The 26,545-nt window shown below is 55.0% G+C and overlaps 1 protein-coding gene across 6 annotated transcripts in view; it reads left to right on the plus strand.

Moving 5' to 3' along the window:
* The window catches only part of NRG2 (neuregulin 2), a gene marked incomplete at its 5' end in the record, with an annotated part of 178,124 nt that overhangs the window by 147,977 nt on the left and 3,602 nt on the right, over positions 1–26,545 (plus strand). For 2 of the 6 annotated variants that reach the window (XM_082623603.1, XM_082623608.1), the window contains 7 exons: positions 168–286; positions 6,345–6,465; positions 12,387–12,463; positions 22,489–22,591; positions 24,729–24,852; positions 25,214–25,341; positions 26,202–26,429. In XM_082623603.1, coding sequence (XP_082479729.1) covers positions 168–286; positions 6,345–6,465; positions 12,387–12,463; positions 22,489–22,591; positions 24,729–24,852; positions 25,214–25,341; positions 26,202–26,429 — 900 coding nt within the window. Of the gene's footprint in view, positions 1–167; positions 287–6,344; positions 6,466–12,386; positions 12,464–12,826; positions 12,886–18,623; positions 18,648–22,488; positions 22,592–24,728; positions 24,853–25,213; positions 25,342–26,201; positions 26,430–26,545 lie in introns of all 6 variants that reach the window. The other 4 variants (XM_082623604.1, XM_082623605.1, XM_082623606.1 and 1 more) reach the window with 4 other exon arrangements.

The raw sequence follows: 26,545 nt of genomic DNA on the forward strand, positions 1-26,545 counted from the left end.
CCACCTGGACCCCAGCAATGGTGGTCGGAGGGAATCTACTTCCCGTCCACGCTGCGTAGACGCTGTGGCTGTGCAGGGAGAGATGACCTCTGGGTGACTGCTGGGGAGCCACGGCCAACCTAAGCCCTGGCTCACTCCTCTCCACCTCTTATCCCCTCCCTAACCAGAAAGAACTCACGACTACAGTTCAACAAGGTGAAGGTGGAGGACGCTGGGGAGTATGTCTGCGAGGCTGAGAACATCCTGGGGAAGGACACCGTCAGGGGCCGGCTCTTCGTCAACAGCGGTAGGTGGTCCCCCAACGAAGGGAGGGGTCTTAGAGGGGTTCTGTGGGGTGGGCCAGTTGCCCCCCGGCCCTAGGGAGGCCCGCACATGATCCATCTTGCACTTGACTCCTCTCCCTCCTGCCACTGCTGTATCAAGCCCCAAGATCTGAGCCGATTCAGAGAAATGCAGTCGAAGCATAAATGTTTAGCTTTGTTATCTGGACCTGGAAGAGCCGCCAGCTCTCGTTTTAAATACCCTGAAAACTAAATATTTTGAAATCAAGAGGTGGGGGTGGGGGGAAGGATATTTTTAGAAGGCAATTATGGGAGGCTGGGCTGCCAGAAGTGGGGCTCCGGGGAGAGGCAGACCCAGGGTGCGCGCGGGCTGCCTGCCCGCTGCTTTGCTGGGCGCCCGAGTGCAGGCAGCCGGCTCCACGGGGCCACGGGTGGGAGGCTTGGGTGCCCCGGGCCCCTGGGGGCAGCCTCAGTTCAGGGATGGCAGGACCCTCTCCCACAGGTCATCCCCTCCCTGGGAAACGTGCAAGGTCAGGAGCCCACGGCACCCTTCGCTTCCCCCCTCCTCAGAGGCAGCTCCAGCTTCGGCATGGAGGCGGCCTCCCTGCTGGGCTGTCCTCTGGTTATTGCCCTTGACTGGAAAGTCACCAAGGCTGCCTGTGCTCAGGCCGCGCCCCCTCCACTCTAGCCTGAGTCCTCAGAACCCCACAGCTCTCGTTCCTCCTACTGACACCCAGCCTCCGCATACCACTTGGCTACCTGGTTGTTGGGTTCGCTTCCAGTCCTGCTCCCAGCACAGAGTCCAGTCCTGCATCTCCCTTCATCCCCTGTGTTTCCACCAGACAGCCCTCCAGTACCCCCTACACCCAGCACAGTCTAACAAGAACCCTGCCCTGTGACCCCCAGAGGAGAGCCTGGCTCGGACCCAATTTGCCGTGTTGTAAGGGACCTCCCTTGTCCTCCCAACCTCTCAGCTCCTCGATCTCCCTTACCACTGGATCTACCAGGTCTGAGTCTGCTAGTCCTGGTCCGTCTTTCTGGATCTTTCACTCACGTCTGTCCTTTTCATTCCAACTCCACCTCAGGGGCAATCCTGGCCCAGGTTTCATCCCTGCTGAACCTGGACCAGAGCAGCAGCCTCAAGATGCTTTTGCCCTGTCACTCCCCCACCCATGGAGCCAAAGAACAAGGACTCGGTCCCACAGCCCAGCTCTCACAAATCCGACCCAAATGACCTTTTCGACCCTAACTGTAGTCAGCCTCTCCTTCCCATTTTTATTCTTCCTCCTGCGCCATCTCTCCCAGGCAGCTATCCTCCTGACCAGTCCAGCCCACCACAGCGCAGCGCATACCCAGCGCAGGCCCCACTCCTGGGCCACTCCTCGGCCCTCTGTGGTCTTGTATACCTCTCTCTCCAATTCTATCAGATCATCCTTCAGCTCTCATCCTGTTGACGAACTTTCTTTGCGGGTGGACTCTCCCGGGGTGGCTGTACTAAGTCCTGGGATATCAGGCTGGGCCTGGCTTTGCCCCAGAGGGCAGGCAGGTATGACCTGGGGTGTCACAGGATCGTGGAAGCCCTGGAGAGGCTTCTGGGCCTACCCCTTACCTGGGGGCTTAGAAAGGCTAGCTGTTTAATCACAGGCACACCCATGTGTACTGTCAACTCAAGCCTTCAGCGAGGCCTAACTCAGCAAGATGCTGTTCTGAGCGCTGAGGGCTCACAGTCTTGGCTCCCAAAGTCCCCTCAAATGGCAGGAAGCTAAAACCTGAACTCAAAGCGTCTGCCTGTTCTAACACACTGAAGAGGAAAGACAGGCAACTTAACAACAGGAGAGGGGACATCCCAGGCAGGCAGGAGGGGAGCCTTACAGGATGAAGAGACACTTACTTGATCTGGGCCTTGAAAGATGAGCAGAGATTTTCTCCAAGAACAAGGGAGAAAAGCAGTTGCAGTGGCTGGCAGCAGGCAGAACATCTCTGCAGCATCAGCTCCTTCCCGGCCCATTTTCTCTTCAGAGACCCAATAAACTCACTCACACCAAGATACTAATGGCTGATAGAGGCTTCCTGGGTTTATCCTTCCCAGGTGTTTTCTTTAAATCCCCCTGCACTGCCCCCAGCCCTTGGCAACAAGAATCTCCTTTCTGCCACTATGGATTTACCTATCCTGGACATTTCATATAAATAGAACCACAGAATATGTGGCCTTTCAAGACTGGTTTCTTCAACTTAAAATAATGTTTTCAAGGTTCCTCCATGTTGTAGTAGTATCAGTACTTATTTCCTTTTCGTGGCTGAATAATAATTCCATTGCCTGGGTCTACCACATTGTTTATATATTCATCAACTGAGGTCGTTGCGTCATTCTAGTTGTTTCCACATTTGGACTATTATGAAAAATGCTGTTATAACATTTGTGTCCAAGTTTTTGTGTGGACATATGTTTTCAGTTCTCTTGGGTATGTATACACCTAGGAGTTGAATTGCTGGGTCATATAGTAACTATGTTTAATTTTTTGAAGAATGACCAGCAGTGTTTCAAAATGGCTGCACCATTTTACATTCTCACCAGCAAAGTATGGGGGGGTTCCCATTTCTCTACATCTTCACCACCACTTGTTATTATCCATCCTTTTTTTTTTTTAATACAGCCACCTGAGGGGGTGTGAAGTGCTATCTCACGGTGGTTTTGATTTTCATTTCCCTAATGACCTTCCAGGAGTATTTGCATTTAGTAAGAGACAGTGCTTTAACCTACAGAAAAGATATCATCATCAGCCAAGGAGACCAGACTAGACCCTGGGATGGTAGAAGAAGGTACCTTTCTCTCAAGAATCAGATGTCCATTTGCTCATTAGAAATATTTGTAAATATTCGTTAAGCACCTATTATATGTCAAGCGCTGTGCTCGACATTGGGGTTCGTTCACCAGTGAAGCAGACAGACATGGCCTCTGCCCAAATGGAGCTTACATTCTAGTGGAGGAGCTAAGCTTTGGACAGCTAGTAATTGCACAACTAGTCCTCTAATCGTTAGAATAAGCGCTACAAGGAGAAGTTACAAAGCTAAGGGAAGGAATAAAGGAGGAGCCTGAGCAGCCTCTCTGAGACACTGATATTTCGAAAGTCCTGGATAAGAAGGCACGTGGCCTCTTAGAGGAGCTGGACTAAGCCAGTGGAGTCTGAATATACTGCAAGACAGGGATAGGACATGAAGCAGGAGAGGCGGTTAGGCCCAGATTAGACTTGGGGAGGGGAGGGGGACTTTATTATGAATATGAATGGAAGCCATTGGAGGGTTTTGATAATGGAAGCGATTGATCAATTTACATATTTTAAAGACCACTTTGGTAGCAGCTGCGAAGTGAAAGGTTAGAGATGAAGGGAAGAGTGAGGGCAGAAAGACCAGTGAGGAGGCGACTGTGGCCATCCAAGAAAGAGACCACAGAGGCGGTACTGAGACATGGACAGAGCCTCAGGAGGAGGTAGGAAGGCAGCCCTCGGTGATGGACGGCTAGGGGGACAGAGAAGGACCAGGAATCAAAGATGCCCTCTAGGCCTTTGGTTTGTGCTGTCCAGTCATTGAGATGAGCAAGGCTAGAGGAACCAGTGTCTGGGGGCAGATGAGTGGGAGCTGAGTTTGGGGTGGCCCAGCGCCATCCCCGCGGTGGTGTCCAGGGAGCGGCCAAATTCTCCCACTTGGAGGTCATTTGTCATCTTCACATCCCCAAACACGGGAGAACACAGTGAAGAAATACGAATAGGCTGACAAGGGAGCATAACACATTGCCTTAGGAGCCCATGTGTGCTGGAATAGCACGAATGCATCTCTTAAGTGTGGAAATCTTCTAGCGTGAGCCTTCACCACCAGCAGAGTTGGCTGCCGTGAGCTGGGAGGGCCCTGCCGTCACAGGGGTGGCCTCAAGGTACTTCTTTTTGAGGTGGAAAGGCCTATGGTCATTTCCCTCCACACCTTCTACAACCGGCTCCCCCATTGCCCTCCCTTTTTACCTTTCTGGGGCCCCAGCCTAGTCCCCGTGATGACATGGTTCTGGCAGCCCTAGGCCATGGATCCCAAGATGGGGCCCTGTCTTCCCTCAGGAGTCGTCCTCTGCCTCCCAAGGCCTCAGTGAGCACAGACGTGCGTGTAGACAGGCCCAAGCATGCGGCTGTGGTCCTGCCACCATCCTCGCTCCTGCCCGCTGCTCATGCAGCCCAGCATTGGGCAGGTTCCTCCACCCCTGGCTGCAGAGGGCATCAAGCTGGCCTGAGATTTCTCTGGCTTGGCCAAGGCCCATGAGAGGACTCAGGCCCGTGGTCCACGTCGTGTTTGCATTCGTCTTCCCGTCAAGCCTTGGTGCTGACGTGTTCGTCTATGAGGGACCAGGTGCCTGGTGAGAATGCTCAGCCAGACGTTAGGAGCCCTGAGGCCTTGTTACAACACACACTGGACTCTGGAAGGCCCTTCCCTGCTCTCTTTCCTCACTCCTCCTTGGCAATGTAACCGAAGGGCAGGACAACCTCTAGGGTCCTCCCGGCAATGAGATTTTATAACTCACAGGCGTGGTCACTTCAGCTGTTTGTCTTCTCTGTCCCTTTCTTCGTTCCCTGGGTCTCACTGACCCAGAAGCTTGTGGGTCCCAGCCTTGTGTGGGGTTGAGCAGAGGTGGGAGACGTCAGCAGGGGTGGGGCTCGAGGATGCCAGACCAGCAGCAGGCATGATGTGGAGGGAAGGTGGGAGCTGGCCCTACCCGCTGGGTTTTATCAGCGAGCTCCTCAGACATATACAGAGGCAGAGCTGTGTATACACTCCCAGTCCCGAGCTCCATCTGTCTCCCCACACGTCTAAACACTCAGGGCGCCAAGTGCCTGCCCTCCTCCTCCTCCTCTCATCCCCCCACTTACTTCGGGGGATGGTGGAGACTCAGTACCCCTGAGGAGACAGGACCGGCCAAGGTAGGACGGGCCACCTCAGTCAGGAGGCCACTGCTGGGTGGGCATGAGAGGCCCTCAGAGCCACAGAAGCTGAGGCGGGGCAGGAACCGGTTTCTAGCTGCCCAATATGGATACACAGCCTAAGAGGTTAGCTAACAGATAAAGACTGAAATTTGGGGCAAGAATTTTCAGTTGAAACCAGGCTTCTGGATGCCATCCCATTGGGGAGCAGTGCTTTTGTGATTTTCACTTATCAAACGAACCTGATCCATCAGGTGTGCAGTCTGGGATAGCAGCCTTGAAGCCCAGTCTTGCTGTCACCTAGTTTCCACATCCCAGCTGTCCCCCAGCCCTCTCCCCAGCAACATGAAGCCCCGGATTTACAGTCTGGGCTGTCCAAGGCCTGGAGGCTCCCTCCAGAGGCAACAGCTGACCTGGTTGGGGAGGTGGAGGCTGCCTGGTGAGGGAGGACATGAAGGCGGCCCGGGATGCTTATGGAGACGCGCATAGCGGCCTTTGTAGCATTTCTGGGCAGCTTGGCCCAACTCTGGGACAAAGAGGGGAGAGATGGAAGCTAGGGTTCTCCCCACATGTCCCTAGATCGCAGAAAATTACAGTGCCCAAAAAGGTGCCATTCCCCTCAAAGCCCAGCTCCCTGTAATCATGCCCTGGTCCATGAGAGCCCCAGCAGTGCAGACAGATGTAAATGTCTCCTCCCTGAACCCCTGTGACTTGCCCCCCACGTAAGACATGGTGCCTCATCCACCTGCAGCGGAGCCCTCAGAAAGGCAGGCAGGCAGGCAGGCAAGCAGCAGAGGTGGGCCTTTATGCCAAAAGATGGAGCAGTTTCTGCTAGCCTCTCATCCCCTCCACAAAAAGAAAATCTTCCCAGCCTTTGAAGGTTTGACTGGAGCGAGGGTGCAAGGTGGTACTGGGCAGATGGTCCAAGCTCACGGTGGCCTCCCCTTGGCCTTGTTCCTGGGAGGGACCACCAGACCTTCCCCCGACCCCAGCCATTCCTACAGTCTCTGATCGTCCAGCTTTGAGATGGGCCATGAAGGAGGTGATTCCTGGGGCCCAGAGGTGGTCTCAGTGGGTCACCGGCACGTGTCTCTCGTACCTCCAGTGAGCACTACCCTATCATCCTGGTCGGGGCACGCCCGCAAGTGCAACGAGACAGCCAAGTCCTATTGTGTCAACGGAGGCGTCTGCTACTACATCGAGGGCATCAACCAGCTCTCCTGCAAGTAAGTCACCAGTGGGGGCAGGCATGGGGGCAAGAGCAGGGGGAGAGAGGCTGGGGCAGAAGTGGAGGGCTCTAGGAAAAGTGAGCTTCAAGATACTAATAAGGGGTCTCCAAGGGGTGTAGACAGGGAGGTTTGCCCCACTTCCTAGCCCTTTCCTGGAATACAGGGAGATGTAAGCTCTAAAGGGCTCAGGGCTTCTGCAGTCCCAGTTTCCCAGGCCCCTACCCACCCCATCTTCCAATGTCCACCCTTTCACCAACACCTTCTAGGGAGGTGGCGAGACCAGTCTATGCCCGGGGCACCGGATTCTCTCTCTCTCTCTCTCTTCCCCTCCCCATCTCTCAGCAACTTTCCAAACTTTGTTCTGATGAACATTACCCAGGGTGCATCTTCCCCAGCAGTGAGGAGCCTGGCAGGGTCAGGTAGGGCACACGTCCCAGAGCCCTTGCTAGCTGAGCTCTGCTCTCATAGCCTTGAGGGAAGAAGAGGGCTCTGCCCACAGTGCTCGCCTCAGGACCTGGCTCTTCTCCCTGCCCAGCAGGACCCCAGTGCCCAGATGTGCTCTGGCTGCTGCCTGTGCCACTTCAGTCCCTAGCCCCTCTCTGGGGAGTGAAGGGCCACCAGCAAGGACATCACTCTGGGTGTGGCTGAGTGGGGGAGGTCAGGGTTGAGGAAAAGCTCATGTTGGGACTCTGCCTCCCCCCAAGAGCTGCCCCGAAGGAACTCCCAGGAGCTGAGGACCCACTGCTCCCCACCCATAGCAAATAGGGTAGGTGGGAGCGCAGTGATCAGGGAAGGCTTGCTCAGGCCCAGCCACATCTTCTGGGAGCCGGGCCCCCACTGCCCCCTTGACAGATTCTCTGGTGGGTGAGCAAGGAACAGGTAGGGGAGCTTGGTGAGGGCAGCACAGGTTCTGGCCGGATCCTGAGTAGAGGGAGGGAGGCCTAGTTCACAACTTTGGGTTTCAAAGCAACCCAAGCCTAGGGCGCTGGCGATGTGCCAAAGCTGCCCCATTGCCATGGCATCTGGGCAAGGGCCAGCAGAGTACTGATGAAGATTCACGGAGAGAGGCGTATGCCCTCCCCACAGATAAGGTCAGATTCAGCGCTCCTTGGCTTTCCTGCCTTTGGCCTCCAGCTCCAGAGCTGCATCTCCCTCCTGACTACAGCCTTGGCCAAAGACCCCTCCACCTCACAGCGTGATAACGAGGGGCCACACCTCCTTCACGCCCTCCCCTCAGTGCTGGGTGAGCTGAGCCTGGACTGCCAGGCCTCCTTTGCCAGCATCCACCTCGGCTCCACCTGTCACCTGCTGCCATCCGCCTTCCGGCCTCCCCCATCCTGAATCTCAAGGGACAGTCCCAAAAGCAACAGCAGGTCCCCCAGGGGAGTTCTCAGTCCAGACTCAGCCCCTCATCCTTCCTCTCTCTTTCTGCCTCTAGGAAGCTGCCACATTAGTGTACAGACCCTAGGGAATATTCTAGCCTTGAAAATGCTCTGAGCACTTTGGAATAGATCTATAGAGATGCATAAGCGTTCTGGAATACCTCACAGAGATGGCCTAGCCCTGGACCCCTTCTTCTTGTCCCCCACAACAAACACATACACACCAGGCCTCTCGTCTTCCCTAGCCCCTTGGATCCCAGAACCTTGAAGGGATCCAGCATTGTCACTGGCTCCAGACAGAAAAGGTTTCAGCCACCCGGGACAGGTGTCGGGGCTGAGGAGGGCCATGGGACCCAGGACTCCAGTGCCAGAGTTTAGTGTGGAAAAGAGTAGTGAGCTATAGGATTCCCAGGGGGCCCTGCCAGCAAGGCTGTACCCCTAGGACTTTCTGGGTCCTGCCCAGCTAAGTCTGAGAGGAGCAGAGGGCAGGAGCCTGAGCCACTGTGAAGATGCTGTCCTGTTTCCCCTCCCTCACCAGGGCAACTGGGGTTCACTGCTTAGAACCTGAGCTTGGTACCCAGAACCACCACCTCCCCATCTCAGCCTGTCCTGGGTCAGCCCCAGCCAGGGCTCCTGGAGCCAACTTCCCTGATGCCCTGAGCCCTCAGGGGAGAGGGGCATCCCTGGCGGGGATTGCAATCAGGAGGGCAGGTCCTCAGAGCTGTGCTGGAGAAGGGCAGGGGGGAGGGGGGCAGGGCAGAACCCAGAGGCCATTCTGGGGGTGGGTGAGCTGGGAGGGAAGGGGGGTAGGCCTCTTGGGGTTCCTGATGACACCCTGAATGGAATGCATGGAATAAAAAGGAAAGAACTTAGGAAATGGAACTCACGTCGTACCATTTGTGCTGTTTGTTTACTTTTATTTTGATTTTTTTGCATTTCCGCTTAGCTTGGATAATGAAACTAGACTGGTCAGTTTCATTCCAGTTTCTACAAAAATCAGTTTTCCTTCCTGGTTTTCTGACACTTGTTGTTGTGTATTGGTTCAGAGCCCTGCGGGGAGTGTTGGAAAGCAGGCACACTCCGTCCCTCCTGTTTTTCTAGAATTCAGAGCCAAAAGAAACAGTGTCACTGATACTGAATTTTGTTTTAAAAAAGGAAAGCTTAGGGGGATTTGAAAACGGGGGTCCAAATCAAGGTGACCGTCTCCTGTCTGGGCCAGACAGGGGCCTCTGCACTTCCTCTTGCTGCTTTCTCCTCTTCTCTCCGTGTTTTTATAGAGCACGGTTGGTGCGTGACTCTTGGGGACTGGTTCAGGGGATGATGACAGAACAAGACTCTCTTTCCAGCCCTGTGCACATACCAGTGGCATGCCTCCCTTTCCCATCAGCTCACCCCCCATCCCCTCCGCTCCCATGTCCAGGTGATTTCCCCCATCCCATGCCCATCTGCCTGTTCATCCTCTCCACCCACACCCCTCATGAGGCCAGAGACCCTTCACTCCCTCCAGTGCCCGGGGCACACCCTCATCCTTCATCCTCCCTCTCCCCTGGGTGAGGGCAGCACACATGGCATTATCCCCAGGCTACCAAAAGGAGAAACTGAGGCCCGGGAGGTGGGGTGGGAAAACGGGGAGGCAGAGTCCCAGCCTCTCTGTCACCCCAGATGCAGCCCGTGGGCTCTCCTCTCTGCCCCTCTCTCACCCCTGCTCTTCTCCAGCCCTGAGCACAGACCTTCCCGTAGTCAAGGATAACAGCTTGGGGGGAAGGGCTGGGAAGCCTGTTACCTGCCGCTCCTCCTAATCTGTCCCCTGTGTCCCTGGAACTCAGGGGGTCAATCCCTGTTTGAGTGGGAACTCACTACCAGCCAGCCACCCACGCCAAGTTCAGGCCCTGCTCCTGGTTGATAGGCTAATGTAGCCTGTACTCTGTTACCAGGTCCTGGCAGCAGGGTAGAGAGGCTGTAGACCCACCCCCAGAGCCTTCTCGAGGGAAGCCCCAGCCTCCTGGATGTGGCTCATCCTCAACAAGCAGGGCTAACGAGAGAACAGGAGTGTCCAAAAGCCCCGTGAAAGGAGCCAGTGCCTGAGGAACAGCACAGGTGTTAGTCCTCCCAGCCCCGTGCAGTGCCCATCCCCACCCCACCTTCTCCTTTATTCAGCTAGTGGGCACTTTCCCAGGGCAGGAAGGTTAGGACTATATCGCACAACTCCAGGGGGCTTGTTCATGTTGTACACGGTGTCCACAGCACCACCTGGAGCTGTGTACCTCTGTGGCCACGAATAATACGAGGATAGAGTCGGGGTAGTCCAGGCTGCATGTGGGGCCGGGAACGCAGGGATGTGCTCAATTACCCTCCGTCTCCAAGAGCCACAGGAAAGCAACCTGACTCTCAGCAGTGGGAATAAATTCCCCTCTGTCCCCTTCTGCCCCTGCACTCCCCCATTTTCTCTTACACACATACAGGTTTTTCCTGTCTCCAGGAGCCGGGCTAATCTCAGACACTGGACACAGTCAAGCCTATCTCTTTCTTATTCCTGATTGCAAGAGTCATTTTGGCAACGTCCTGGGTCTTTATCGTCCACCCCCAACGATGCTGCTACTTGAAAAGTCACTCCTGCGCCTCTAGTCCCATCCCAAGTGGAATCAGTTTCTGAGAGCTGAGGAAGAAGGGCTGAGCCTGAGTGGAGCGGGTCGGAAAGCCTTAGCCACTGCCTCCATTTTCCTGGGCTGGGATGACTGGGGACGAGGGCGATGGGTCAGAAAAGGATGTATTGACAAAGTTGTAGCCTCCTCCTCCTCCGAGCCACCCTGTTCAACAGGATGAGCGTGCATCAGCTTCACGTGCAGGCTCTCCTCCTTCTCCAGACACACTCCCCCCCCTCCACTACCATTCGTTAGCCAGGCACACCTGCACACACACTGCCCCGGCTACAAGGACCAGCCTCCTGCCTCCCCTGAGGGAGATACAGTAAGGCCCAGAGAGACTCCAGCTATCTGCTCATCAACCACTCCCAATCCTCCACGCTAGATTGGAGGCCATAGGGTTTTTGTGAGGGTCTATCACAGTCAATCACCATCACCCCCTATAAGTTCAAGGGGCTACTGATGGTTGGTATACACTAGAATGCTAAGAGGTAGAGTACATTCACCTCTTGGGGAAGTTTACTGATTAACATCACTGATCTGTTATTGAGGGGACGCTGGTGATGGGCTTGCCTAATTTCCTAATTTAGAACAGGCAGAAGAGCATAGACCCATCTTCAAGTAGGGAGCGGTGCGGGAGGGTCAGTCTGGCCCTATCTGTAAGCTTCCCTTAAGTATCTGGCCTTGCTGGGGTTCAGAAGAGAGTACAAGGGCTGGGCATGTCTCCCAGAAATCTACAAGACAGGGACTCGAGGGGAGAGTGGCAGCCAGGGAGCAGAAGGAAGTGGACCTTGGGAGTTGAGGACAAGGTCAGGGAGATGGGAGTGGGTGGTTCTCTGCAGGAGGCAACGTGGGAGAATGAACTCCCGCTAGAGCCAGGCAGTGAGGGAGGAGCAGGTCGTGGGGAAAGGGCAGGGTCCCAGGCAGCCAGTTGGCCCCCTGATGTGGAACAGGCTGCAGCCCCGCCCCCACCCCGCCACCGTGATTCTTGCCACCTGAGGCCAGATGCCCTACACCTGCCCTCAGCCCACCAGCTTTGGGATGCTGGTAATTCAGGCTTCTCTCCACCCTCACCTGTTCCCCATAAGCTTTTCCCGTGTACATTGCTCTAGGGCAGCCTTCCCCAAACCGTATGTTCACAAGGATTCCTCAAAAAACAACTTCCAAGGTCAAATAAATTTGGAACATACTGGAAAGTTCAGCTCTTCCCTCCTACAAAACTTTTCGTAGCCTTTCATGTGCTAGCGTGCACTGCAACTCTACAAAGAAGCCTGGGAATGGATTTCTTAAACTTACTTGGCCACAGAACACTCTTTGAAAGAACAGATGAGACATCTCCAAGGCCCCTTTTGTTGTAGGCACACAGTCTGGGAACAGCATTCCCAAGTTCTCCTTTGAGCTTTCTGGGGTCTGTTTCATGGATGAGAAAACCTGCCCAGGGCCCTGGAGAGAACCTTTTGGTAGGGCTTGGAAGGAATGGCTCCCCAGAACTTAGTATTCCAGAAGACTCCCAGCCCCCCAGCCTACTGACTGCCTGGCACCAAAGGTCTACAATTCTGGCTTCACGGGGCCCCAGGCAGGTCAGAAGGGAAGTCTCAATAACCATTAGGACCTTTAGGCAGTAAGTTCCCAATTTCCCCACCCTGCTTCCCCAAATCATCTTCTTCCCTACCCCTCCCCCGCTTCCCCACCACCTGGAGCCACATCTATTAGAGAGATTTTGAAGGAGATTTCCGAGCCCTCCACCCAGCCCCGACTCCAGCCCCTTCAGCAACCAGTGTGCCCCAGCGCTCGACTTGGTTTTCTCATTCATCACTGTGCACTTTGATTTCTAACCTAAGCCTCGCGGATGATGCCAGTTTGTTCTGTGATTTTTCCCCTTTTCCTTCTCCAGATGTCCAAACGGATTCTTCGGACAGAGATGTTTGGAGAAACTGCCTTTGCGATTGTACATGCCAGATCCTAAGCAAAGTATGTTTGAAGATACAAACACGAGTCCCTGCTCCTTAGAAAGCTTCCGGGTGCAGTCCCCCCCCACTCCTCACCCCATTGTAGGACATAGGGCCAGGGGTGTTGGTTGTTTTGATCTTTGGCTGTTTTGTTTCTTTTTTGTATTTTGGTTTGTTAGTTCTTTTGTTTTGCTTTTTCATTTTTGGCCTAATCCTTGGGTTTAAAGTTCAGGGCTGCAGGTAAGGGGCAGAGTGGCAAGGCCAGTACAAATGGTAACAGTGGCAAGGAACCCAGCTGGCATCGGCAGGAGCCCGTGCCGGGGTGTTGCAATGCCTATGTCTTGCTATCCTGGCTCTCTCTTTCTGGTTTTCTTTCTTTTGGTAGGTGTCCTGTGGGATACACCGGGGACAGGTGTCAGCAGTTCGCAATGGTCAACTTCTCCAGTATGTCTCTTTCTTCTATTTCTTTCCTTCCCTGGTAACTGACAGTTCTTCCCCCACCCTACCCCCCACCCCGTGGGAAGGATGGGGCCTTGCTTAGAGAGATTGGGGTGGGCCGGGAAATGCGGGGGGCTGTCCTAGGCTCCTCAGTCCTCATCAGAAGCCTGTGCGTGTTACTGAACCAAACTTGGGTCCCCTATGCCAAACACGCAGCAAAGCTAACCTACTAAACCAGGTGCAGGTGAAAGAAAGAACAGCGCTAGTTGTAAGGTGTCAAGCAAAGAATACAAGGGGCTCATGGGAAGGGTTTTTAAAGACTGTGGGAGGGTGGGGTCACGAGGTGCGTGATCAGGTCATGCTCAGTCCTCTGATTGGTTGATGGTGAGGTAACAGGGTGATGTTTCAGGAATCTCAATCATCAACCTTCTGGTTCCAATCAGCCTAGGGCTGAAGGTGGTCATCATGTAGTTAACTTCTAACACCTGGTGGGGTTTTAGTATCTGCAAAACAACTCAAGGATATACCAAAGGTCCTTGACTTTGTTTTATGGCTAAACTCTTATTATTTTGTCATGTTTGTTTTCCTTTGTTTCTGCATTTTCTCACTTCTCTGATTAAATTTGCTCTTTGGAACTCGAGGAGAAAGGCCTAGGAGGCTAAAGCTTTTCTACAAACAAGAGGCAGGGGTCACTGGGGGGGTCTTTCCTGGGGAAGCACCTGCAGGGTCCTTCTGGGTTTCACACAGAGGAGACTGATACACCCCCTGCCTCATGTTGCTGTACTGCCTGGTCGCAGTAACACTGAATTCTCTCTGCAGCTGCTCAGAGCCAGGCTCAGGCCTCTTCACCACTGGGGTCTGGCAGCCTGGCCAGGATGGGAAGAAGCATTTGCAGAGCCCTCACCTGCCTCTGAGAGCCTGTCTGAGGGTGTCAGGCTGTTGGTGAGGCCGGGCAATGAGTGTGTGCACATGTGTGCTTGTGTGTTTGAGAGAGAGAAGCAAGTTCTCAGAAAGCCTGCCTTTCCATCTGGCCAGAGTTTGTTTTGGTTTGATTTGGGGTGATGGGGGAGAGTGGGGAAGGCGGATTGAGGGAAAACAGGTCCCAGGTCAGTGGTTTCCGTGAAGACCAGAGACATCTGTGCAGCTAGATGTTGGAGTAGGGTTGAGGGTTGCCGCAAATACTAAGGCATAGAGGGAATAAGGAATCAAGGGGTAACTGGTGACCCTCTCCAGGCCCTCTCTGGTCTCAGTCCCTATCCAGGACTCCACTCCCTTCCTTTCTTCCATTTGTGAAGGTGGAGCTTTCTGGTTTGCACAGTCTGCCGAGAAAAGTGTGACCCCTGGAGCTGAAGGATGAGGCCCTAACTGTGGCGTGTTTTACTGGGGGCTGGGAGCAGTGCCCTCAAGTGCCATCAGGTGGAGGTGGAGCAGCGCAGAAAGCCACAGGCTGGCCATGGACTCCATCTGGGGCCCAGCGGTCCACTGGCCTGCAGGGTGGGACCGTGTCCCCCGTCCTCCAGAGCACGCTAGGCCCCTGCTCGACCCACCACCCACCTCTTCCTCTCCAGGGAGGACAGATGGGTCCCATGAGGAATTAGAACTAGATTGATGGTGCCTGGGCATGAAGAGGCCGAGGGAGGGACCCAGGGGCCATTTAGGTAGCCCTTAGAGAACAGGGGTTTGGGGCTCAGGGTAGAGAAAGGAGCCTTCCGATCCTTCTCAGACCACAGCACAAAAGCCTAGACATACCCTGCACAGGAATCTGGAAGCCAAGATTTGAAGAGGAGAGGTGCCAGGGAGGTCAGGGCTGGTCATCCCAGGTGGTTAACTCTCTTAATAGAGTGTTGGGGGCAGCGCTCTCCTCAGGTCCCTCCCATTGGAGGCCAAGGAGGAAGGCCATGGGGATAAGAACAGAGCCCGTGGGCACGTGGCCCAACAGAACTCTCCAGAGCCCAGGCTCCAGGAAGAATTGCAGAGTCAGATCCAGCCCCATTGGAGGACCGTAGGTCAGGAGGACAGAGCAGCCAGGCGGGGCTGAGGACCTGGGGAGAGAGGCAATGGAGGGCCTATTCCTTTTCACCCTTAGGCCCAGAGCCCCCCTAGCTTATGGGACTGTTCTGGACAGGGAGTGCCAGCCCATCCTGAATCTGAGCAGCAGAGCCTCCAAAACTCGGCCACTGTCCAAGCTTCTCTGCCAGCTGGGCTGCTTCAGCTTGCAGCTCAGATCTTCTGGGAGGGTCAGCAGGGCCCCGGGAGCCCAGAAAAGAGCCTGGAAATGCAGCCTTTCTGCCTAGTGTTACTGGGATCCTTGCTGGTACCTTTTGGTAAAGGATTTATACTCTCCAAGCACTTTGCCCAGAGCACTTCATGCACTGCTCTGTCAGATAATTATTGAAAAAGGAGTGAAAAATGCTAACTTAAGTGTTCAGGCTTCGATTCAGATGGACCTGAATAAAATTGCCAGCAGCTGAGCTTACTGTTCTGGGGCCTCATTTAACCTCTCTGATTTTGTTTTCTCATCTGTAAAATGGGGATAGTGGCATTTATGCCTTTAGGGTTGCTGTGAGGATGAAGTGAAGTGATGCACGCCAAGGGCTTAGTCAAAGGCCTGCTGTTGTTTGAACACAGTTGAGCTCCTCTTCCAGCTGCTGCTGGCGTGGGAGTGGAGGCCAGAGGGGCAGCATCAGTCCCCTGGAGGCTGACTCCCAGCACATCTTGAGCAGAGTGTCTGACCTTCCCCCTCTGCCCAGACAGCCTCTAGGCCAGGTTACCTTTTGCGGAGGCCACGGAAACAGAGCCTGCAGCCGCAGTAGCCCTTTAAAGCTTCTCCTTCTTCCCTTGACGGCCCCTCAACTTCCCAAGAGTCAAAACTTGTACACCTGGATACCCACCATATACAAGAGCACACACACACAAACACATGCCTGCACTTGCACACAAACACACATCTGCTGACATCTGCTCACACACACACAAGCACACAAACACATGCTCCGGGGTCGACATCAGGGCCTCCTTGTCCCGGTGCCTATGACCAGGTGTCGTAGGACATGTCCAGGATGAAGACTTTGTCTGTTGTCTGGTAAGCCTGGCCCTGCTGGGAGTCCAGCATCCAGCTGCCACGGTTACTGGTCAGTATGCAAATTTCTGTTCGGTAGGACCCATCTGTGACTCGGTGGTATCACTCCATCCTGGCTGAGTGGCAGGCACTGAATATGATGAGCAGGAGACTGTTTTTTTGATTTTGGGTTTTTGGGGTGTTTTTGTTTTTGCTTTTTGCTGGGGCTGACATGGCTGCAGGCCCCTCAGAATCCATCCCCGGGGAGAGGGAAGCAGGGCTGCCTTTTAGTGACTTCTCAGTGACATCACCAGTCCTGCCAGCCACCACTGTCCACCCAAAACAGTACTGGCCTTTGACTCAGAGGGGAGGCCAGTCAGGAGTCCCAAAAGCTGCTGCTGCTATTACTTGGTTCCCAGAGGAGTGATACAGGAGAAAACTCTTAAATGGCTTTGGGAGCCCTGCTCACTTCTCCAGATGGTCATTGTCCTGAGGACTAGCCAGTCAGGTCTGCCCAGGGGCTCAGTGGGCAGGAATAGCCATGGCTTAGCCCCAAGAGACCAGAGACCTGGCCTCCAGTCTCCCTTCCGCCTCCTAATTTGCTATGTGACCTTGGGAAAGTGTCCTAGCACTACTGGGCCCTAGCTGCCTCATCTAATACAAACACCACCAAAAGTGGAGCCCAGACCAGCTCTGTGAACCACAGTTCTCTTAGTGTCTGGGGTGCTGTGGTCAAGCTGGGCTGTTCTCTGTGGGGAACCTGGCTGGATATCCAAACATTGTGAGCTCTTTCGAGCTGCCTGGAGGGTCCCTGGGGCTACGGGATTAACTGCTCAGTGAGAGTTGCCCCCGAGGACCCTTTCAGTTTGTCAAGTTTGTACTGCCTGTTTAGCACAGTTGGCCAGCCCTGGGAGGCCCTGGGAGAGGAGTGGACTTGCTGTGCTTATGGTGACTCCTACCTCCAAGCAGTAAGCGTAAGACTGCAAAGAAACCACATTCAACATCACCCGCAACCTCATATTTAACAGGCGTGCACAGAAGGGCTCATGTTTAGAAGAGCTGGGGTTCGTGCTTCAAGGGTATGGTCTCTGCATGGAACTGGGGGTCAGAGCCCCAGGATCTTCCTCAAGGCTCTTTCAGTCAGAGCCATCCTACTGTCTTGCCCTTTTCCAACTGCATAACCCTCTGGAATCCCTATCAGGAAGCAGGGGAGAGATCCAGAGCTAGACAGTGCACAGGACTTCCTGCTCATGTCCCCGTGCTCCGCTCCCTCTGCAGGAGATGAGAGCATCAGAACACACTACCACCTCCTGCCTGGGTCTAGCGGAACTTGCTGTGCACGTGCGGAGGCAGTGGAGCAAGCCCTTGCACACTGCCTCGCCCGTCTTTTTTTTTTTTTTATTGGAGTCTAGTTGATTTAAAATGTGTTAGTTTCTGCTCTCACTGTGTACAGGCACTTTTGACAGATGAGGAAACAGAGACTAGGTATGACTTGCCCACATGAACACAGCAAACTAGGGAAAAAAGCAAGACTCGAGGCCTGCAATCAGGTGCTGGCTGTTACCTTAGAATGATAGGTGAGCTTTTCAAAAGCACTGGGGAGATTTCTGAGCTCCCACCCTAGAGCCTGGCTCCATTGGTCTGGATGATTCTGAAGGACAGCTGAGTTGCAGACCTCAGAGATCCCGTGGCCAGGCCTGATCCCCATTTAGCTGATGAAAGATTGAGAGCCAGATAGGCAGGATACTATGGGTCGCACAGCGGGTCAGTGATAGAGCTGACCCTTGGGCAGGGCCCTTTTATCCAACCCTTCGATGGCCTGGGTGTCTACCTCGAAGACCCGTGAATTTGCACATTTACAACATGATCCAGCTTCAAAGAGTGCAATTGGCTGCCATTTAGGGGGCACAGGTGTTCTACAGGTGAACCCACTCGTCTCTTTCTCCAAGTTGCAGTTTGCTCTCCTAAGTCGTGTGATCAGGCTGGGACCCGAGGCCTAGCCCCTGCAGGTTTCTAGGGTGTTGGGGGTGTCAAGTGGAGAAGTGACCTGCTGCCTGGGGCCTCTCCCCCTCCCCAGTCCTGCTCCATACAAACTCTGAGCCTCCATGCCTGGCTCCTAGGAGATGGGCAGGCCAGTGAGGCCCATGGGGGCAGGACAGGGACAAGGGGCCGGTCTGGGTACCCCAAGCCCTAGTTCTGAACAGAAAGAAGGGCCCCATGAATGAGCTCAGGCTGAGCAAGCTGTCTCCAGGATGGGCTTGAAAGGGTCGAAGGCCTGGCACTGGAGCTGGGAGGGAGAGGATGGGGACTCCTCCGCCCCCTGCCCCCACTCACCTTTCCTCTCTGGGGACATCTGCCAACTGACTCTTGCGCCTCTGCCTCCCCACCAGGTACTAACCCCACAGCTCATCTCTAAAGAACCTGCCCTGCCTGCTGATCCTAACATTTCCTCTCTCTACCCCAATCAAGGGCTCCTGGGGACTGGGTGCCAGGGAAGGGGCTCAGGAGGCTGGGAGGGGACACCACTAACCTGCTTTCACCTCACAGGATGGCTGCTGGTGTCTGAAGAGTCCTGACCAACGTCTCTCTCTCTCTCTCTCTCCCGCCCCCTCCCCCATCTCCCTCTGTCTGTATCTCTCCCTCCATCCCTTCCCCTCTCTGACCCTCCTTTCTTCTGCACTGCCAGAGCACCTTGGATTTGAACTAAAGGGTACGGAGCCTCTACGTATCGGTCAGCGCCATCCGCACAGCCCCTCTCCACAGCCTCTGACACCATGTGTGCTGGATGTTTGGTTTCCTTTTCCCCCAAATGGAAAAGGGATGATTTCAAAAATCCCCCTGTCCCCATCAGGATGTCCTGTAATAAACTACATTGATTTGGGGGAGACAAGAAAAGCTCATGAACAGCAGAGCACCCTGGCATACAGACTACTGTACAGTAGTGCCCCCTTGCCTGGGGCCAGTCACCAGGGTACTCTGAGGGGAGTGGGACCCCTGAGCTGTGCGCAACCCAGTGGGTTGGCCAGACGAGCCCTCGGAGAGCAGGTGTCTGAAAGCCACAGAATCCTGGTTTGGAGAACTGTGCAGAGAGGCATCCCTTTCAATTTGACCTTAATCCTTCCTTTTCCCATTTCCATTTCCATTGCTTTTCATTCTTCACCAGGCTGGCAGCTGATAACACCCATTTGTCTCTGCCGCCTGCCCCGTGTTTGTCTGCCAGGCTTTGCCATCTGCTTGAGGCTGTTACTCCCTTCACGATCTGTCCCCACGGTGGCACATGTGTTTGTGGGCAACACCAGCAAGGGTCCACGGTGGGCTGGCTTCTGCTGCCTGCCCTCCTGCCTCCCAGCTCAGAACCTCACGTCCCACTCCTGACTGTCCTCTGGCCCCTGGAAGATGCCTTGGGCAGGAAGGGACTTTGAGGGGTCAGTCTTCCCAGCTCTCTGGCTTTGTGCTGGGAGGCTCCACCCTGGTCCACACATATAGCAGGAGAGATGCAGGGGCTCAGAGGGTTTGAGCCTTCGATGGGGTCAGACCCCAGATGTGTGCAGAGCCTGCAGTTATGAAAAGACTGTTCTCGTGGCAGATTTGGGGAGGCCCTAGTTCCCCGGCCACCTAGCCACCATCAGCTATTCTCAGAAGATGGAGCTGAACGTCTATGTGTAAGAGTATGTCTGTCTCTCTGCTGTGACAGGGTGGGGAGGAGAGGGGCCGAGTCTGTGGTGTCTGTGTGATCATGGCAGGGGGTGCAGGGGGGGAATCTGTAGGTGTGCGTGTCTGTGTTGTTATGGGGGGCTGACATGTTTACACCTTGTTGGGTCTCTCAGTGCAGGGTGTGAGCCCACGGAGGGGTGCAGTGGAACATCTTTGTTGTTAAGGGTTGAGCATGAGCAGTGGGTGCGGAGGCAAGTGTGAGCGTATGTAAATATGTGACTGCCTGTAAAGGTGGTCTGTATATTCATTCACACACCAACTCAACAAACCTCTACTGAACCCCAGAGTTGGCCAGACCCTGGCGATGTAGCATGCAGAGTCCCTGCCCTCCTGGTGCTCAGATTCACAGGGTGAGACAGACAGCAAACAAACAAGAAAGATAGCAGGTGGGGGTAAGTGCTACACAGAAAATAAAATGGAATGGGATGGCGCCTAGCCGGGATGAGGAGCTACTCTAGCTAAGTGGCCAGGGAAGCCTTGTCCAATGAGGTGACATTTGAGCTAAAACCTGACGAGAAGTAGCCAGCCCTGCAAACAATCAGGGGAGAGTGTTTGAGGCAGGGGGCACAGCAAGTTAAGGATGATGTGGATGGGCCTGCCTTGTTCGATGGATGGAAAGACTGCCAGTGCCTCTGGAGCACAGCAGACATGGGGAAGAAGACTACAGGTGGGATCTAGAGGAAGGGACCAGGTGACCCTGGGCCTCGTGGACCATGGTAAGGCTTTGGGTTGTATTCAAATTGCAGGGGGATGCCACTGGGGGTTTTTAAGCAGAGGAGTAAAATGATCTGCTTTATGGTTGGAAATCAATGTGGCTTTGGGGCAGAGGATAGACTGGGTGAGGGGACAGGGTGTGGAGGAATAGAAGCAGAGAAACCAGTCAGAAGCGGGCAGCTGTCGAGTGAGAGATGGCATCATCTTGGATGAAGCTGGAAGCAGTGGAAATGGGACGAAGTGGTCAGATCTGGGATCTACTTGGGAGGGAGAGCTGAGACGACTTGCTGATGGATCAGGTATCAGAGTGGGTGGGAAGATCAGGAATGATTCTAAGGTCTGGGGCTGGTATAATAGGAAAGGTGGTGTCGCCACTGAAGAGATGGGAAGAGCAGGGAACGAGGGTGGGGAATCAGTGCTTCTGCTTGGCCATGGCCCTTGGATGTAGGAATCTGGAGCTCCGGAAGAGGTCAGGGCAGGAGAGAGAAACGTGAGATTCGGCTGCATACAGATGGTATTTCAAGTCTGAGTCTGGGTGAGATGACGGAGGGAGAAAGGGCAGGTGGAGAGAGGAAGAAGCCTGAGAGCTCTGGGCCTGGACCCTGCAGCCCACATGGAAGAGGGGGAAGTAGCAACTGAGACAGAGAGATGAGCCAGTGCAGGGGAGGAAACCCAGGAGTGAAGACCATCCCGGGAAGTGGGCCCAGCAGGGGGAGTCTGCTGAGAGGGAGGCGAATGACCACAGACTTGGCAGCGGGGGGTTGTTGGTGACCATGACCAGAGCGGTCTCAGAGGAGTGATGGAGACAGAGGCCTGAGTGGAGGACTGAGGCGTGGCTGGGGATGAGAACCGGAGGCAGGACGAGGACCGCAGAGCCTGGAGGTGGGGATCTGGGGTGGAGGGCTGTTTGTTCAAGACTCTGCATGACTGTGTCAGTGGGCGTGATCACATGTGTGGCGGCCGTGTGTATTGTTGTGAAGGGTCTGTCTGTGTGTCAGACGGGCACAGTCCTCCAGGTATGTGTGCCTGGGGCTTTGTACCCAGTGTTTGCTGCTGGGCCTACCTTTGCCACAGGAGACCCTGCAAGCCTGGGGGCTTAGGGACACTGCCCAGGGCTCCACCAAGGCTTTGGGTCCCGCCCCCACTTATCCCTGTGCTGGTGGGAGGGGAGCAATGGGGAGGGGCCAGCCAGCAGCTGGGAGCCGGAGCAAGGGCGGGGTGTCTAGGCTGTAGGCCTTGACCATGTCTGGTGCTGCCACCTTCTTCCTTTGCTTCCTCCAGGCTGTCTCTGTTCTAGAAGGGTAGGGGTTGCCCCGCCAAAAAGTGGAAGTAGAGGTAGAGGGGATAGTTGGGTCTTTTTGAGGGCTTTGAGGCCCAGCCTAGCTCAGCTCCTTCAGAAGGGTGGAGGCTGCTCCTTGAGCACAAGGGCTGTCCTAGGCGCCAGGGGGCTGTGCTGCCACTCGTGGGTCTCTGACAAGCAGAGACGGGGAGAGCTGGAGTGGGCCAGGGCCACAACCCTGACCAAGCTGCAGGGATAAACCAAGGCCTTTCTCCCCTCTCCCGCCTCTGCGGGCCTGGTCTGCTCTGTCCCTGCTCCTGGTCCTGGCATCCCTCCTAAGTCCAGCCTCTGGGCCTCATGTCCTGTCTCCAGCCCAGAACAAGCCACTCTCCACCTTCTTAAGGAAGCCAGAGTGGCCAGCCAGGCCTTTGCCCAGGGTCTGCATGTTCACCACCATGAAGACCAGCTTCCCCCAGCCCATCAAGGCTCTTTGCAGCCACCAGGCCATAGTGGGTTGCCCTCCCCTATGACCTTGGGAACTTCACCTCCATCCCACCTCCTCCAGCCATCCCCCTGCATTTTCCACTCACATGCTCCAGGCAGAGCGCAGGTTTGGGAAGGTGAACTCAGGGGTAGTCACTTGTGATGTGATGAGATCCACAGGTGGGTGGAGTTCAGTAAAGCAGGAGGGAGGGAACTGGCTGGGGAGGGGTGAGATGGATTGCAGCCGGGCAGCACCTGAGCTGGAGAGAGCCCGGGGTTTACGAGGCAGGGGGACGGTCTGCAGCACTGTCTCTACGGGTCTGCCTCCCACCCTGCCCCCTCACGCCCTCTACCTCTGCAGAAGCCGAGGAGCTGTACCAGAAAAGGGTCCTGACTATCACCGGCATTTGCGTGGCTCTGCTGGTCGTGGGCATCGTCTGCGTGGTCGCCTACTGCAAGACCAAGTGAGTTGTCGGGCACTCAGAGCAACCAGGGACGGCTTTTGTGGGGTCAGGCTCTCCTCTCCACCGCACCATGCCTGGCCGAGCCTCCCCCATTCCTATGCCCCTCTGCCCCCTTCTGCAGCTGGTGAGGGGCCAAAGGGCTGGGCCAAGAAGCAGGAGCGGGGGGGCGGGTAGACAGGCCCCAGAGGACTGCACGAGAACAGTCATAAGCCCAGGCGGTGGAAGAAGATAGGTCTGGGCTCTAATTCAGCTCGGCCATTTCCTGTGACCCTGAGGAAACGGATGAGCTTCTCTGAGTCCTCATCTATAAAATGAGTGTGATCCTCTAGTACCTCAGAGGATCCTGTGAGGGAGGATCTGCCCTGTCCAGTCGGCAGGCACTGGGGCAGTGTTGGGGGTGGGCAAGCACAGAGAGGGAGGCACCTTCTCAGGGGAAAAAGTGACCTCACAGGGCACTGCCTAATCCCACCTAGGAGCAGTCCAAGCAGGAATACAGAGAAGATGGGGTTGGGCCACTCCTGGGCAAAGGAAAGGTGGCATCAGAACCTTGGAGCAAGGAAAGGGGCTGGACAGTTCCAGTAGAAGAGTGCAAGCTAAAGGACAAATGCGGGAGAGGGTCAGCTGTGTTCATGGAGCTTGAGCAGCCCAGGCTAGCTGGAGCAAAGGGCTGGGGTCAATTTTAAAAAGGTGCACGAGTCTAAAAGAACAGCTGGAACCTGCATGGCACCACAGGGCCTTGAATGTCAAGCTTGGGGACCTGGGTTTATCCTACAGATGACAGGGAGCCATTGCAGGTTGTAGAGTGATGTGGTACAGAAAGAGTTTGTCATATCTGTTCTTATGTGGAAAGCAAGAGTCTGGGCATAGCCACCATTTGGGGGACTGAGCCCCTGCTGCCCCTATCTATGAGATCTAAGGCCCTGCCAGCCTTGGGGTTTAGGGTTCAGGGAGCCCACAGGAGGAGACTGGGCCCACATAGGAAAGTTGAGGCCAAGAACTGGGGGGAGAAGCAAGCCCCATGTTCTAACCCCTACTACATTTACTTATTTCTTCAACAAACTTTCATTCAATGCCTGCTGGACACCAGGCCCTGTACCAGGCACATGGCCAGTGCTCTAAGCAAGAGGTCCAGTGTTACAGGATGTATTTCAGGGGTGTCTAACCTCAGCTAGAGGGCAGGGAGGGTTTCCCTGAGAAAGGTGCATTTAAGCTGGGCCTGAGAGATGAGCAGGAGTTAGCAGGTGAAGAGGCAGAGAATGTGCTGCAATTGGATGCAAAGGCCCAGAGGCCAGAGGGGCACAGTATAGGATCAGAAACAAGCCCTCCAAGGATGCAGCAAGCTGGGGAGGGGAAAGGGCAGTGAGAGACAGGGCTGGGGAGAGGAAACAGAATTCTGAAGCCCAATGTAGGGGCTTTAACAGGGGAGTGACATGATTAAACTTGTTGATTACAAAACAAATGTATTGAGCACTTAATAGGTGCCGAAGTGAAGTAGCCCCACAGGTCTTGACTCCCTGACCACAGCATCCTGTTTTATTTTCTCCATAGCACTTTGCTGAAAGTATCTTGTTTGTTTATTTGTTTATGTGTTTATCATCTGCCTCCCCTACTGGCCTGCAAGCTCCATGAGGGCAGGAACCATATCTGTCTCCTCTGCTCCAAAACAGCATCTGGCACATAGTAACAACCCAATAGATACCAAATAAATGAATGCATGAAGTGGGCCAGCACTGTGCTTGAATATTTTATCTACTCTTAATCCTCAGTGGTCTTTGGAATGCGTGGATGATCAGTCCATTTTACAGATGAGGAAAGTGAAACATGGATAGTTTAAGTGATTTGCCCAGAGTTACACAGCTAGAAAGTAGTAGAGTTCTGCTCTCTCAGCAGAAGCTCATTACCACTATGCTCAGGTCCTGCTGAATTCCAGGTGGCAGTGATGATGTAAGGGGTTGATTGAAGGGGTCCTTGCTGAAGGCAGCCTGAGCACAGGAAAGAGCAGTAGCAGGAGATTGCCACGGCAGTCCCGGCCCAGGTAGACTAGTTCCCTGGAGTAACAGCTAGGGAAGCTCATACTTTGTGTGTGTCAGGGGAGGCGGGGAGGGGGTGTCAGGCTAATGCACCTTCCCCTGTGCAGAAAACAGCGGAAGCAGATGCATAACCACCTTCGACAGAACATGTGTCCAGCCCACCAGAACCGGAGCTTGGCCAACGGGCCCAGCCATCCCCGGCTGGACCCTGAGGAGATCCAGATGGCAGACGTGAGTGGTGTTCCCAGGCCCCACTCTGACCCCTTGCTGTGTAGCCCGCCTTCTTATGCCCCCTGCAAGAATGGGCCAGGGAGGCGGCCGGCCCATCCTGTGCTCAGCCTTGCCTGCTAGCCTAGCCTTGCCTCACAAGGATGACTTAGCCTCACTTGGCCCACTTCCTTAAGGGAGGTCGGGGGATTGATTTCCAGGGGCCATTGCTGCCCTAGCACCGAGTTGCTTATCCAGTGGACCACCACCACCCCTGCAACCTGGAGCTTACTGCCTCACTTCCCCTGCCCACCAGGAAGGAGGGTCAACTTGGTCATCTGTCACTAACTGCCCCCCCCCCAAAAAAACCCTCTGTCTGTTCCAGTATATCTCCAAGAATGTGCCAGCCACAGACCATGTCATCCGGAGGGAAACGGAGACCACCTTCTCTGGGAGCCACTCCTGTTCTCCTTCTCACCACTGCTCCACAGCCACGCCCACCTCCAGCCACAGGTGGGCACCACCAAGGCCCACGCAGCCTTGCAGACTCCTGTATGCACACCCTCAGGGCGTGCACATGTGCACCACACACCTGCCTGGGGACACACACCAAACTCCCCAGCCAGGCTGGGCTCTGTATTGAGGGTCCCTGTGAGCAGGAGGGTGGAGGTGGGGGGCTTCAAACCAGAACCCACCACCAAACGTACATCCAGATCCTCAAGAGACCGGATTCCCTTTTCTAGTCTAAACCAGCCCCAGAGGAACAACAGCATCACTGTGTTCCCACCTAACATTTGGTTTTGTTTGGCCCTCATCAGCACCACTTCATCTGGCATAAAGTGCCTGCTCACTCAAATACCCACAGCTGTTTGACGCCCTCTCCTGGGTTTTCCACATGAACCTAGTCCACCTTAGCCTCCTCTCCAGAGGTAGGGAGGCCTGTCCACACAAGGACAAAGACTCAGCTCAAGAAAGAACATGGTTGGCCCCTTTCTTCCCTGGGGAGCAGCACAGAATAGGCAGGGTCCCCATATATTGGCCACTGGGGCTGGGCTCTTAAGGCAAGTGGCTAAGTACCATGGGAGTGGGAGGGTCCCAGACAGGGAGGCTAAGGAGAGTTTGGTTGCAGAGAGGAAAGGAAGAGGCCTCTCTGCACATTGCAGCTCACCCATCCTCGGGCCTCCAGCTCTCCTTCTCCCAAAATCGGGGTTTGGCATTTATGATGTTACACCTCAGCCCAGAGTGAAGGGCAGTGAGCTGAGGGGGCCTGAGATGGAATGAAGAGCCAGGGAAGGGGTGGGCCTGGGACCACACGTGCTGGGCTGCCCAGCCCCTTCTTGACCCCTCACCTCACTTCCACCTGGCTTCTCCAGGCATGAGAGCCACACGTGGAGCCTGGAACATTCTGAGAGCCTGACCTCCGACTCCCAATCGGGCATCATGCTGTCATCAGTGGGCACCAGCAAATGCAACAGCCCAGCGTGTGTGGAGGCGCGGGCACGGCGGGCGGCAGCCTACAGCCTAGAGGAGCAGCGCAGGGCTGCTGTGCCACCTTACCATGACTCCATAGACTCCCTGCGTGACTCCCCACACAGCGAGAGGTCAGTTCCTACCCCGTGACCTGTGCGCCACCGTAGCCAGAGAGCTGGCACCACTGACCCAGGGCTGACCCTTAGGTCACCTCAGAAACACTCCAAAGAGCCTCATCCCCATTTTC

Source organism: Mesoplodon mirus, assembly GCF_964341445.2.
Source record: "Mesoplodon mirus genome assembly, chromosome: 5".
Taxonomy (NCBI): domain Eukaryota; kingdom Metazoa; phylum Chordata; class Mammalia; order Artiodactyla; family Ziphiidae; genus Mesoplodon; species Mesoplodon mirus.